The sequence below is a fragment of the Uranotaenia lowii genome, chromosome 3 (genome assembly GCF_029784155.1).
Source record: "Uranotaenia lowii strain MFRU-FL chromosome 3, ASM2978415v1, whole genome shotgun sequence".
NCBI lineage: Eukaryota > Metazoa > Arthropoda > Insecta > Diptera > Culicidae > Uranotaenia > Uranotaenia lowii.
The window spans coordinates 331,513,091-331,528,581 of NC_073693.1; the positions used below are offsets into that span (position 1 = coordinate 331,513,091).

Below are 15,491 nucleotides of genomic sequence, written 5' to 3' on the forward strand. Positions count from 1 at the left end.
TATTGCGTAGTTCCATTCGGACTTTGCACTGCTAGCCAGGCACTTGCCAGAGTTATGACGAGTTTGTTTATTGATTTGGAACCTGAAGTTTTCGCATATCTGGATGATATAATCATCGCAGCCAATTCCTTCGACAGATTTGTACACCTGTTAAAAGAAGTAGCCTATCGACTCCGAAACGCAGGATTCACCATTAACAAAAAGAAATCGAGCTTTTGTTTACCCAAACTGAAATATTTAGGGTACGTTCTGGACGAGAACGGGTGGAACATTGACCCCGACAAAACATCAGCAATCACCAATTTCCCACAGCCCACTAACCGAAAAGATGTCCAACGTTTTCTAGGTATGGCTGGCTGGTACAGGCGCTTTATCAAGAACTTCGCCAAAGTTGCTGTACCACTGACAGAACTGACGAGATCCAAAACGAAATTTCGATGGTCCGAAGATGCCGAATTAGCTTTTCAACGTCTCAAACAATGTCTAACCACTGCACCAGTTCTAACAACGCCAGACTACACAAAACCTTTTCAAATAGCATGTGATGCTAGTGAAATAGCCATCGGTGGAGTCCTGACTCAAGGAGAGGATGCAGAGGAAAAAGCTATTTGTTACCACTCAGAGAAACTTTCATCGTCTGAACGAAAATATTCCCCAACGGAGCGTGAATGCTTGGCGGTTATAAGATGTATTGAAAAATTCAGGGGATACGTCGAAGGCTCCCGATTTATCGTGTATTGTGACCATGCTAGTTTGAAATATCTTCGAAACATGAAAAACCCATCAGCTCTGATGTCCCGATGGATTCTGCGACTCAACGCCTTCCAGTTTGATATAAAATATCGAAAAGGAGCATTGAACAAAGTACCAGACTGCTTAAGCAGAATCGAAATCAACTCACTACAGCTATCCAACGATCCATGGTATTCGAACTTAGTAAAAGGAACTACCGAAGATCCCGATAAATTCCCGAATTTTCGCATCGTTCAAGGTGAACTATTCAAACACTGCACCACTACAGATGAAGTTGGAGCAAGAACGCACGTTTGGAAGCAGGTTATTCCCGATGAAGCAAGGCAGGAGGTAATACGAAAGCATCACGACATACCTACAGCAGCGCACCTGGGTGCAGATCGCACGTTGCAGAAAATACAAAAATCATTCTATTGGCCAAACATGGCAGTAGACGTCAAGAAATATGTACGAAACTGTTCCGTTTGCAAGGCAGTCAAGGCGCCAAATGAATGCTTAACACCGACAATGGGAGGTCTGAAACCTGCAGCTCAACCATGGGAATTAGTATCGATCGACTGGGTCGGTCCGCTAGTAAGGTCGAAGAAAGGGAACACAGTAATCCTCGTGATTGTCGACTGGTTTACAAAATATGTAATCGCTCAACCGTTCAGATCTGCTGAAACTGGCGGAATGATAAATTTTCTAGAGAAATATGTATTCCTTAAATTCTCAACGCCTCGCATAATACTAACAGACAACGGATCTCAATTTAAAGCCATTGCGTTTGTCTCTTTACTCCGAAGATACAAGATTGAGCACATGAAAACTGCTTTCTATTCACCAATGTGCAATAACGCCGAGCGGGTGAATCGCACACTCATCACTTGTGTACGAGCACTCATCGATGACGACCACCGATCATGGGACGAACATCTGCAGCAGATAGTTTGCGCGATCAACACAGCGAGACACGAAGTATCCGGGATCTCGCCACACTTCGCTAACTACGGCCGAGAAATGATCGTGTTCACCGAAAACTACAAGATACAGGATCTGAACGCTTCCAAGAATCCTCAGGAAGAGCAGCAGAAACGAATCAAAGCACTATCAAAAGTACATGACTTTGTAAGACAGCGAATTCGAGATGCTCACGAAAAAAGCAGGGCAAGGTACGACCTTCGAGCCCGAAATAGGAGTTTCGAAGTAGGTCAACTAGTTTGGAGAAGATCGTTTCAGCTTTCATCGAAGTCAAAACAGGAAACGAAAAAACTGGGACCCAAATTTGTTCCTTGTTTCGTAAGAGAACGGATAGGCGCTAACAACTACCGATTAGAAGATGTCTCCAGCGACTACCAGGGTGTATACCACGCCAAAGACATCAAATCGGATTAAAATCCTGTTCCATTATATAAATCAGCTACGTAAGATGACATCCACACAGTCAGCCAACGAACAACAACAAAACACGCAAAGCGGCGAAGAAAACAAACCGTTAACCGAACGAGAAACATCGGACTAAATCAGCTACGTAAGATGACATCCACACAGTCAGCCAACGAACAACAACAAAACACGCAAAGCGGCGAAGAAAACAAACCGTTAACCGAACGAGAAACATCGGACTAAATCAGCTACGTAAGATGACATCCACACAGTCAGCCAACGAACAACAACAAAACACGCAAAGCGGCGAAGAAAACAAACCGTTAACCGAACGAGAAACATCGGACTAAATCAGCTACGTAAGATGACATCCACACAGTCAGCCAACGAACAACAACAAAACACGCAAAGCGGCGAAGAAAACAAACCGTTAACCGAACGAGAAACATCGGACTAAATCAGCTACGTAAGATGACAATCCACACAGTCAGCCAACGAACAACAACAAAACACGCAAAGCGGCGAATAAGACAAACCGTTAACCGAACGAGAAACATCGGACTAAATCAGCTATGTAAGATGACAATCCACACAGTCAACCAACAAACAACAACAAAACACGCAAAGCGGCGAAGAAATCAAACCGTCAACCGAACGAGAAACATCAGAAAATAATCAGCTATGTACGAAGGCAAATATAACAGCCAACCAACAAACAACACCAAAACACGCAAAGCGGCAAAGCAGACACTCCGGTCTCCAAAAGAACAACTAGCAACATCGAAACACGCATATCGGCATCGGCAAACCACGCAGCTACGAAAGACGACAACCAAACAGTCAACCAACTAGCAACTTCAAAATACGCACAGCGGCAAAGTAATTAAACCGTTCACCGAGTGCTAAACAGCACAACAAGAAACAGCTATGAACTACGGCAAAGTCAACGAACTACGTCGAGAACTAACATCAACACCAAAATACGCACAGCGGCTAAGAATCAATCCTTCACCAAAAAACAAAACATCACTACACCACGCAGCTATGAATAATGACTAAAGTCAACCAGCAACATCCAGGACTACTAGCAACATCAAAACACGCACAGCGGCCGAAGAAAACAATCCAGTTCTTCGAACGTGTAATATCGCTAGAACCACGAAGCTGTAAAAAACGACAAAGTCAACAAACTATGCCTAGAACCACTAGCAGCATAAAATACGCCTCGCGGTACCAAAAAATGCTCTTTGACAAAAAACGAAACAACATCAAGCTTTACTAGACTGCCATACCTGTAAACAACTGTTAGTAAGCACCAATCATTCAAAAACACCAACAGGTAGAACAACCTGAAGTCGACACAGTTATGAATGAAGACATCAGTCGCCGAACCATGCTTGGAAACATCTGTCAAGCTAAAAATACGCAGCGCGGTTAAGTAAAAATACTTCAAGTTAATCAATGAACAATAATGTCAATTGAAAATTATCGCTAATCGGTCAAGACTCTAAGTCATCATATCGCAAAATTAATGTTAAACAAATCAAAATCCAAGGCAAAATATTCCATTCTTATCATGTCCATAATTCCTCATTGTAGTATAATCAGATATTGTAGTTCTAAAGACATAATAATCAAACCCTCAACAAACATACTCCACCAACCATAACCTAAGCAATAGCCACCCCATCAAACGAAGAATACAGATGAATGTTCTACGGAGAGAAGCAAATACAACAGTACCTATGAAGCACATCTTCCAGAACTTAGCTGGAATGCTGATTGACACAGAATGCAATCAGTTCAAATTTTAGTTCAAGTATTAGCCCGAACATAAGCTGCAAGCGCTATGCAGTTTTGTGAGACACCAAGACACTCGTCGTAGCCGCAAATTGCGGGAGGATTTATCGAGAGTGTATTACTTAAGTTTTGAGTCTTCTTCCAAAGAACTACCATCATCAAGAAACCACACCCAAAAGCCACCAAACCATAGCCCAAGACCAAAGAACCATTCAACCACACCACAGAGAAAAATCCGAACAGGAGAAGCATATACGTTAGCAGTAAGCAAATTTTCCAGAGCATAGCTGGAAGGCTGACAACGAGATCAGCGAAGCTTAAGTTCAAGCATTAGCACTAAGTTAAATTGCAACATTTTGCAATTGTAAGAGATATCAAACACTCATCGTAGCTGCAAAGATCGCAGAGAATAATTTGTCGAGAGTGTATTAGTTAAGATAACAAGACTTCTCCTGTTATAAGACCGAAACATAACGCTGGTAAAATTTTGTGAATTTGTCATAAAAATTCACAAAATTTTAAGATAAATTGTAGATTGTGTTACAATTATTGACTGGGTCACAAAAAACCCAAAGTCAAAAATCACATAAAATTTAGACGTACACGCCGACCGGTCTACCACATATCAAGTGACATTTGACCAAACAGAAAAAGTGGGAAAAAAGCTTCACACGTTTTCCCGACGCGTCTTTCCAAAAGTTTGGAAAACGCTAATTAAGAAATTGTGGTCCGCAGCAAACAACCCGTCAACACTCCGAGATTCGGGTAAGTGAATGTCTGATGACATTTTCCTACTAAAACAACAATTCCGTCATTCAGACCCGGAAGACGGGTAACGGCCAGCAAAGATTTCGTTTGCAGAATGCTAACTGCAATTACCCTTCGTTTTTTACACAGGAATTCCGGATAGTGCCAGGGGAAAGGAACCCCTTTGCGTCCGAATCGACCCAGCGAAGATCCGACGAGATCCAGCACGAAGAGGCCTTCTGAAAAGAGGTAGGCAATCATAATTTTGTGGTTAGGAATAAAAAACTAATGATGGTCATGTTGCAGGGCTTTTTTGTGGTGTGGCATTTTCCACACACACGTGGAATCGTCGCCGCGTTGGATCATCGCTTGCAGGAGACTACCGGTGTTGGATCGCTTCAAGGGTGCTTACTGCCGAAGAGAAGTCAATTCCGGCCAGCACTTGAGGGAGCTGTTCACCTCGAAGTGAACTGTGGTGACCCTCAGTGCGCAGCGACCAACACTACCGGAGCGGATTGCAAATTATTTCAGGCACTCTTGCCTACTGTACTTTATTCCCCGGCCACTAGCGCCGTAGGGGAAGTTACCCCGGAGAACAAGACCGGGTCAGCGGTTATTTGTATTCCGGCCACGAGCGCCGATGGGAATTTGAGTGCCGTTGTTTAAGCGCCGATTAAGGTGCTGTTTTTTTATTTCGGCCACCAGCGCCAAGAGGGACGTTGCTCGTGTTCCGACCCCGAGCAATGTCCATAAGTGGATGTCGGGTTTGTGAGTGCTGATTGAGTGGCCATTTGTTCATCCGGCCCCCAGCGCCAAAAGGACCTTGCTCGTGATCCGGCCCCGAGCAAAGGCCAGTGTTTGATGCCGGGAATTGCCGCCCAACAAGGCGTTTCAAGCTAGTGTTCCAGCCTCGAGCGCTGAAGGGATTCTTGCGTCGTTTTCTTGCCGAGAAGAGGAGCGTGATGTTCCGAGCGTGAACATATCACCAGAAACATCAAGGTAAGCTTAAGGTTTATGGTTTTTATTCATTAATGGTTTGATTCGCATCTGACGCACTCTTTTCATTTCGTGCACAGATTGCAGAGCAGCAAGATTGCTGCAATTTAAAAATTCCGGCAAGAGATCTGCCACAATGACTCCCGCTACAACGCATGCAGCCTCCGACAAAACGATGCGGTATGCACTGATCACCAGCAAATTCATTCGCTTTTGTACACTGTTCAGCTTCTGCTGGTTACACTGGATATTAAGACCAGATTTTCAGGCCGCCCCTCCACACCGAAGGATTGATGAAACCACACTCGAAGTTATCCTCCGCTGACTACTTCGGATCCCCGAGTTGTTCGCCATTATCCTCGTAAGTGCGGCCGTTGCTGTTGCCGCCTTCTTGCACACATTCTCAACGTGGTTTTTAAAGCTGAACCGTTCGTCAATCACCACACCTAAATATTTAAGCTCGCGCTTTGATTAGATAGTGCATGATCCAACTGTAATCCTGCCTGTTTGCGGTGAAATCAGGTTTGATATCAAGACAATTATTGTTTTGTGGTAAGCCAATTCCAAAATCTTGGAGTTCATCCAGCTCTCTACCACTTTTACAGCCTCTGAAGCTTTTAGCTGGACGATTTCTGTTGAGTAAAACGTCGCTAATAGCACGACGTCGTCTTCGAAACCAACCAACTTTACTCCCTCTGGCAGGCTCAATGTCAGCGCCTCATCGTACGTAATATTCCACAGGACCGGGCCCAGTATCGACCCTTGGGATACTCCAGCTATAACATCCTTTTCCTGAAATCCTTCGTTCGTCATGTATTGTAGCTTGCGGATCTAGAAATAGCTTTCCACTTATTTGCAGAGATATTTCGTATACTCATTTTTTTAGGCGAAGATGCGATCGCTGCCCAGCTGACACTATTGAAGACGTTGTGCACATCCAATGTTACTACCGCACAAAAAACAATCCCCTCTACTCTTCTTGAGTCTGGCTTTACCAGCCGTTTCGATGACAGTTCGAATGGCGTTGACTGTGCATCACCCTTTTCGAAAGCCAAATTGATTGTTGGACAACCCGCCTCCGCCCTTGGTGTACCGCATATTGGCCTGTATACCGATGGGTTCCTCAATGGCTTTCCTGGTTTGGGCAGCAGAGCCAGCTTCTGCCGTTTCCAAACCTCTGGAAACATCCTTTTCTCAATACAAATTTGCAGTGACGATTGGAACATTTCGGGAAATTCCAAAATCGCGACCTCAACTGCAATGTTCGGGATACCATCTAGACCGGGAGCCTTTTCCAGCTGAAGGGATTTTGCAATGTCGCGCAGTTCTTCCAACGATATGAACTCCTCCTCGCTCGTATCCCAGTCGTACGGGACTTGCGGCCTGTAATTGATATTGTGTTGAGGGAACAGCTCTCTCGTTATTTCCCTCAGTATGTTGGGGCACATTTGAGGTGCTGCGCTACCGCTTTTGTTTTTTGCCATGACTATCCTATAGGCATCACCCCATTGTCGGTCATTGGCATCAAGACAAAGTTTCCTTAAACATGCTTTTTTACTCTCTTTAATTGCCTTGCAGAGGTTTCTTTTCGCATTTTAAAAAAGCGCTCTTTTCGGTCATTTTGTTTCGCTCAAATTGGTTTGTCCTAAACATTACTTGGTATAACATCAAACAAAGATTGCATGGCTACTAAGAGAAGCGTTGCGGACACAGCAGATTCTGAGGAACTCTGTTTTCAGCAGATTGTAGAGTTGATAACGATCGATTTGCAGATACCTTAAATATTCGGTGTCCGAGGTAGCTGCATAACATATTCGACATACGACCTCTTATTTTCCAACCTCGCAATGTGCGCAGAATAGGAGTCCCATTTGTGGTATCAAACACCTTCGAAATGACTAGAGATACGAACTCTATGCTTTAAATGCTTCAAATCGTTCTGTTCAAAATGAGTGTCCACTCCTTGACCAGCACGGCAAGCGTGTTGACGGTGATCTAATCTACATGTGGCTTCGATTTCGGTTACTAGACGGCGATTAGTGTTGCTCTAATGTTTTCCAGGAATTAACAAAGGGTCAGTTGAACCCAATGAGGTACACTTTTACTAAGGTGGCGCAAAGGAACGCACACTATTGCACGTCGGAGATTAAAAAGAATAATAAACATAAACAAGCCCTGCGTCGCGACGCGTCGTTGTCAGGGAGCTCTATTTATCCAAGGAAAATGCGTCGCGAAAATGGTCGGTAGTGACGTCACTTCTGTCATGGTAACTATGTTTACGAAGAAAAAAACCTCACTTCTACTTTTGCAACGTTTCTTTCTCATCACCTCTCTTTCCACCACATTGAGTTGAACCAAGCAAACTAAGGTGTTTCCTTGTCTGGGAAGTTTATTAACGAGTCTTTTTAGCAAGATTTTGTTAACACCAAGTTAACCCGATGAGAGGGACGGGTTCCGTATCTTTTTTGAAAACTAAGAACTTGTTCTGTACTAATAATAGTGATCATAGCGCAAGGACATAGAGGCATTCTTTGAGCTACAGCGTGGCCATTAAAGTCAAAATATAAACGATACGTACATTGGTGTTCACGGAAGTGGCGAGAATGAGACAGTAGTTGAAGTAGCGATTATTCGTTTCAGTAAAGTTCCACACAGGAAATGATAGGTAATCGAGATAGGTCTCTAACGGAATCTCATTGCCGAGGACACACTTAACACTGTAGATCAAAAATCAAAGCTCAGCACTAGATTTCTTCAAGACGATCTGCTGAACGATAACGCGTCTCTCAAAACTAAAACAAGTCTTGTGAGAGTGTGAACTTGTGAAGGAACCAGATATACCTCATTGTGATGTGAACTCTATGAATCTGGTGTCTCTAAGAGGACGGCCGAAGTAACTTTAAAATAAACCCCCATAATATTGGATGAATATAAGGTGACACTTACTTGTCCATCAGCGGCGTCTGGAACCCTCGAGCGACCCACTTCGACTTGTATTTGTAGGCGAACTTAAAGAAGGCCTTCTTGATAGGTTTCTCGGCATTCACCTTGGCATTGATACCCTTGGAGATACGATCCAGAATAAGCTACAAAAGCCAAAAAAAATTATTTTCAAAATTCGAAATCAAATTGATAGTTTTAGCTACTCACCGGCACCGAGGTCATGCAGGTGGGTTTCAGCACCGTAGCGTCACCCTTGCAGCCCTTCATCACCTTGGAACTGGAATCGATCAGCGTCAGTGGTGTCGAGTACCCAATCGGGACCCCGGTCAGAAGGCACACACTTTCGGCTAGCAGCTCGAAAACGTGTGCCAGCGGCAGGAAACCGATCAGCACATCGTCCGGGTAAATTTTGAAGATATCACAGAAGTTCTTCATGGTTCCGATACAGTTGGCATGCGAAAGCAGCACGCCCTTGGGCGTTCCGGTCGATCCAGAGGTGTACATAATGATGGCAGTATCGTCCGGGGTCGGGGGATTGCCAGGGATCTGGCTCTTCTCACCCATTTCCAGCACCTTGGAGAAGGGAATGATTTCGACGCCTGCCTTGAAGCCGGTGACTTCGGTTTTGTGCAACTGATCCTCCATGAAGATGATCCGCTTGACGTTGGGTGTCACATCCAGCACCGTTTTGAACTTGGGCAAAAGCTCGTGGGAAGTGATCACCGTATGCACTTCGGTTTCGTTGATACCGTGAGCGATACCATCATCCCCGAGGGTGGCGTAGATCGTCACCAGCGGCATGTTCTGCTTGAAGCAGCCGTGAGCCGCAATCAACCATTCGGCCCGGGTTTCTGCGAAGATAACGATGTTTTGCTTGGTCTGCTGGCCGAGTTCCCGCAGACCCCGTCCGAAACAGGCCGCGGCGAATTCGGTTTCGATAAAGTTCCGCCACATGTAATCACCCATGTTGAACTTCTTGAAGACTCGCCCATTAGACTGGACCTCGTCCTCTTCGCTGATGATTTTGCGGGTACCGATGCAGCGCTTGGTGCTGTGATGTTTGGTAACGAATGTGAACATCCGCTCAAGGGTGTCGATGTTGTTCTGCATCATCTTGACGTGCATCTCGCTGGGAGCATCCACGCCCCGGTATGTGATGGAGGTGCCATCCTGCTGGATGATTTTGGCCTGAAAGGAATAAAAATGGGTATGGATAAGAATTTTGAATACAGAAAGATTAGTTTTTAATCTTCACAAAATCGACTTTTAAAATTAAAAAATGATTGGCAAATTTTTAGAATTATTTACTAATTAAAATCTTGTAGCCGTTTTTCAATATGATATCGAACAGGTGTTTGAAGGCCGAAGAATAACAACATTCGACTGTACATAACTCAAGGCGATGAATCTTGCCAATCTAATCAATTGGAACATCATTAGCATCTCCGAGTGGGAAAACGTTTACATAAGTACACGTGCACCTTTCTAGAAGAAACCGAACACACATCGATCGATTCGTAAACAAGTTGGCGCGGAAATCAACCTTGGCATATTTTTCAAGGAAAACCCTCCTGTCCGGGGTGCCTGCTCCTTCGAGTAGTGCTGGTAACAGAGCAAACGAAAAGAAAAGACCACTCCGAGTTCCGTTTAGCTCCAATAAATATCATTCATCTAACTAACGCCTTCCGTTCCAAATAATAACGTGTCTCGTTCGGTTCTATTTCTCCGTTCTTCTTGTTACTGAACTGACTGAAATCGATTAGCACACGTGTCCGATTGCCACATTTTCGTGCAAAGGCGATGACTGCTGCTCCGGAAAGGCGTTACGTTAACACAATACAAAGTACTTCCCTGGACAAGGACAAAGTGGAACAGTTTTGGGAAGAGGAATTGATTATTTTCAAACAATTCTTGTGTAACAATCCTCTAGGATAATTGGATACACAAGACGATTTTGTCCAGAATTTCAAACACATATGTACCAGGGTTGTCGAAATCACAGAAAAATATATAATTTCACAGAATTTATAAAAAAAAATCATCACAGAATCGAAGTCACAGAACAAAGAATTTTGGATATATTCACGGATTTTACAGATTATTTTAAATTTTGTAAATTATCCAAAAAAATTTTTAATTGTAAAAAACCCAATTTTTCACGACTTTTTAATAAAATTTATGTTATTCCCATCACAGAATTTCTGGGTTAAATCACAGGAAGTCAGATTTTTTTTCGCAAAAACACAGATTTTTTTTGGCAACCTTGATGTGTACTGTGCCTAAGACATAAAATTCAACAGTTTCGCCAAATCCAGTACACAGAGAAAACGAGGCTTTTGAAACAAAACTTAACTGATTTTAATTCAAAACTTTCATTTTTTCGAAACAGACTTCTGGTTTATTTGAATCAAAGAATTAAGGTTTTGATTCAAAAAAATAATTTTTGAACAAATGAATGAATTTTTAATAATTTCGGGCTTTGATTTTAATCAAATTCTTTGATTGAAAATTTTTTTCGGATAACATCCCCACAGAAACAAAGTTGTTTTTTTTTTTGGTTAAATTGCTAATTTCTATTGAAACAAAACTAAAGTTTTGCCGGTCATGTGAGAATGTGGATAAGAGTTAGCTAATTTCGCAGGATTCAGAATGAAGTACATATGTGTCGTGAACTGACGATCAATCTTAATCATACTTCAGAATCTAGGTTTAACACGCCCATGCTTCACCAGATTTGATCAATAACTAGAGATGCCAATGTGCCTGATTTTCCGAGGCTTAGTCTGACAACCTGATAAGGCATTAGATTTCCCTGATTTTTTCAAAAAAATAAGGTCGAAAAGAACTGGATTAGATACCATTGCTGAAGTGAGAATGTGGAGCGAAGACAAAAAAATGGTCATCACTTTGAGCAACTTTGACGTAGCCTAATTATTATTTTACCAGTCCCTGATTTTTGAAAAAAAAAATTTGACAACCCTGCCAATAACTGATTCGTATGTTTTTGTTTACATTTTCAATTACAGTGTTGTCACATTTTTTTATAACTTCCAATCTCAAATCAAAATTTATACTTCGATAAGCAATTTCAATCAAAAACGAATTATTTTAAATTTCGATTTCCTTATTATTTTATTCTTCATTAGATTTTTCTTTTGATATTTTAAATTCGTTCGATTCTTTTTTTTTTCATTAAATTTTATTTCTCTGGCTTCTCGCTGTTGAGCCTTTCTTTGCCAAGTGGAACTGAATTTTATCTATGAGCTGAATTTACTGTTTCGGAACTATAATCATTCCCAAACAGCAGCCTTCCGAGTCTACGCTCATTTTACCAACAACACCATTGTCGTAAACTGACGATTAATATAAATCTTAAATAAGAATCTCGCTTTAACACGTCCGTCTCTCACAAGATTAGACCAAAAAACTGATTTGTGCTTTTGTTTACACTTTGAATCTTATATTACAGTGTTGCCACTTTTTTTGTATATTTTTATATCTTTTATTTTTATTCTGTACATTCTTTTTCTCATCTCCACAGTATGATAAGTGTATGTTTATTAAAAAGTTAATATTCAATTCTATAAGTGTACATAAGTATTTACAAGTTCCAAGTCTCTCAGTTCAAGATGACACCGCTCCAAATCCAGCGATCAGGTCGACGAAAATTTGGGCTGGATATCGATTATAGGAACTAATTTGTGACCTAGTTTTTTTTAATAAAAATAAATTTAAGATTTAAATATCTTCAGGGTGCCCAGCGAGTTCCCATTTTTAAATTCCCGGTTTATTCCTGGTTTATCCGATTGAGATTTAATGTTTGCTTAAAAATGAAATTGTTTATCAGATTTTTTAACAAAAAAATTAGCCATAGTTTATAAAAGTTGAACGTGAATTTTCAATACTTAATTGAATTTAATGTTAATGTTAATTAATTCCAATGTTTTTTTTTTTTCATATCGAACAATATCCTTGAGCTTAAAAATAGTTCTCGCTCATGATATTTTTCTACGACATTCCGGTAATTTAAAACACACACATTTAAAATATCTTTGAACAGAAACTGGAACAACCCAAGTAACCAAAAGTCACATATCTACTTAATCTAGTACGTTTTAAGTTCACATTTGGCTGAATAAAAGGTACTCAAATGAAATGAAAATAGGTGCTTGATTTGGACTTCTGACCGAACATAAAAAGTCTAAACAAGTAGCATAGAACATTTTTGTGCGTTCCAAGTACCTTAAAAATCCAGAATTCAATTAGGCTTATCGTGCTTCGTTACGAACTTCTTACTAATTTGTTGGTTCAATGCCGAACTTCTTACGAACTTTTAGGTTCCAAACAGAACTTGTTACGAACTTTTAGGTTCCAAACAGAACTTGTTACGAACTTTTTGGTTCCATGAGGAACTTCTATAGAACTTCAATACAAACGTTAGCGTTAAGATTTTTCACAAGAGTGAATAACAGAATATCAGAACTTATGAATATACGAGCAACTTTCAGCCTTCAGCTGGTTCGTCTCTACAAGAATAACGAATTAAACCCACAAATAAATTAACTGTTTTAATCAAAATGGATAAATGTCACAAATCTAATATATTTTTCACATTGTTTTGCATTTTAAACAATATTCATATTTAACTAACCAAATTAAAATAGAAAACAGATAAAAAGAAAATTAATCTCAAAAAACAACTTAAAACATAAAAATACTCACGTTCAATTTCAATTCCTCCTAGTTTGTTTAACAAAAGTTTATACATCCTTTAGTGATCAAGTAAGAATGTTTACATTTTTATTATCGCCTGCTTTGAAAAGTCGATAATTCTAAGTTTATTTCATATTGATGTTTAAAATAACAGCAATCTGAGCATTGGCCATGGTACAGACACTGATCATACTGACAGAACACTTTAAACAAAAATTCGATCATTTTCTGGCTATTTTTTTTCGTCACATTTACAGGTTCGCAATACCGATGGTAGGTGGCGAACCTACCATTTTTCCGATACAAATGCCCTATAGGAAAAATTTACCTGTTTAGCCCGATTTTATCGTCGAAATTCCCTGTTTTTAATTTAAAGGTGGGTGGCATTTCCTAACTGTGATAGCATTTCTTCAAATCGATCGATGCACACTCTGGAATCGATATTGCGTACTATTGGAAAAATTATCCACAAAACGAAATCGAGTGTCCAGTCAGTATGGTCAGTGGTACAGAGGTAGCGTGTTCAGTTTTCACCTCGCTGGTTCAGGTTCAAATCTTCAAGCATGCAAATTTTCAAAGTAAGTATGAAACTCATTCACAGTTAAAGCAATATCAGATTAAAATTAAAAGGTATAAAAATTAATAGCAAGAAACGGATTTTTCTTTTTTCATTAATCTTTTTTTTTCGAGGAGGCTGAATAGCCTTCTACTCAGCTTCTATTATGGACTTTAGAAGTATCGATAAGAACTTAAATTTGAGGCTGAGTAAAATGCTACTCATTCGTTAAACAAAGTTGTAATTCATATTTTAACTTTTCCTCAATTGTTTATAATTCCATTTATTTAAATCAGTTTTAAAACTTCATGATAAAATAAAAATAATACTTTCGTACACTTCTATGATCAAGACCAAGGATGGAATTCTGTTTAGAAAAAAAGAAAAAAAAAACTGGCTCAAATACCCTTCATTCGATTTCTCGAAAAAAAGTCACAATAGATAGGTTTCATTTTCTTCAACAATTTTAATCCGAACAGGCTTTTTTTGAACTATATCAAAAATGTTGGGAAATTGAGGGTAAACCGGTCATAAATGCTTTTTTCGATGCGTGCGGAGGCTCAAACAGCCTTCATTCGATTCCTCGGAAAGAATCACTCGAGATAGATCTCATTTGGTTCAAAATTTTTTAAGTCCGATCATGCTTTTTCTCAAATAACTGAAAAATGTTGGGGAATGGGGGGTAAAAACTGCCATAACTCTGTTTTACGATGCGTGCGGTGACTCAAACAACCTTAATTCAATTTCTAGGGAAAAAAAACCACATAAGAAAAGTCTCATCATTTGGTTCAAAATTTCCAAGTCCGAACATGCTTTTTCTGAATAATATTAAAAATGATGGGAAATTGAGGATAAAACGGCCAACTCCATTTTACGGTGCGTGCGGTGTGGCTCGAACAGCTTTCATTCGATTCCTCGAAAAAAATCACAAACTATAGCTTTTGTTTGGTTCAAAATTTTCAAGTCCGAACATGCTTTTTTTCTCAATTATTTGTATTTGTAGTGTAGGGGAATTGATGGTAAAATCAGCCAGGACTCCATTTTCCGGTGCGTGCGGTGGTTCAAACAGCCTTCATTTGATTTCTCGGAAAAAATCGCACAAGGTTGGTCTATTTTTGTTCAACATTTTCTACTCCAAATCAGTGTTTTTCTGGATTGTTTACAAAATTTAGGAGCATTAGGGGTTAAAAAGGCACTATATCTCCGTTCGTAAGCTCGTGCGGTGTCTGAAACTATGTCCAATCGATACTCTGGACATTTTCACTGAAGGACAGTATACAGGGTGACAAAAAAGTCCGGTTACACTTTTGTGGGGTCGCCTGTAGCCTACACGTTGCATCTCTCTGGTACCTTCTATATGTCAAATGAAAGGGCTAACTCCGCTGCCCAAAGTGGCAGAGTTTCGTTTCTGTGCAGTTTGTTTACATTGAGTTGTGAGCCATGGAAGAGTTAAGAGCAGCTGTTATCGCTGCTCGGTTTAACGCGCAGATGACGATATTATTTTTTCGAACGAGAAGCTGTTCGTTTTGGAGCAAACAATCAATAGCCAAAATGATCGAGTTTGGAGTGTGAGCCTCCAGCAAGTTCCAGCGGACAAGCTGAATGTTTCCCGGTTCCA

The 15,491-nt window shown here is 40.6% G+C and overlaps 2 protein-coding genes and 1 long non-coding RNA gene across 14 annotated transcripts in view; 1 reads left to right on the forward strand and 2 right to left on the reverse strand.

Moving 5' to 3' along the window:
• The window catches only part of LOC129751042 (uncharacterized), a 525,666-nt gene that overhangs the window by 271,671 nt on the left and 238,504 nt on the right, over positions 1–15,491 (reverse strand). The window lies entirely within an intron of this gene.
• Positions 1–15,491, reverse strand: part of LOC129751039 (long-chain-fatty-acid--CoA ligase 4-like) — a 44,139-nt gene that overhangs the window by 8,760 nt on the left and 19,888 nt on the right. For all 4 annotated transcript variants that reach the window (XM_055746289.1, XM_055746288.1, XM_055746290.1 and 1 more), the window contains exons 3-4: positions 8,812–9,792; positions 8,608–8,747 (exon numbers count right to left, since the gene is read on the reverse strand). In XM_055746289.1, coding sequence (XP_055602264.1) covers positions 8,608–8,747; positions 8,812–9,792 — 1,121 coding nt within the window. The remainder of the gene's footprint in view (positions 1–8,607; positions 8,748–8,811; positions 9,793–15,491) is intronic.
• Positions 3,451–5,160, forward strand: LOC129751048 (uncharacterized). Its single transcript, XR_008738579.1, has 3 exons — positions 3,451–4,683; positions 4,816–4,914; positions 4,972–5,160. It is a non-coding gene; the product is annotated as an uncharacterized LOC129751048 (long non-coding RNA).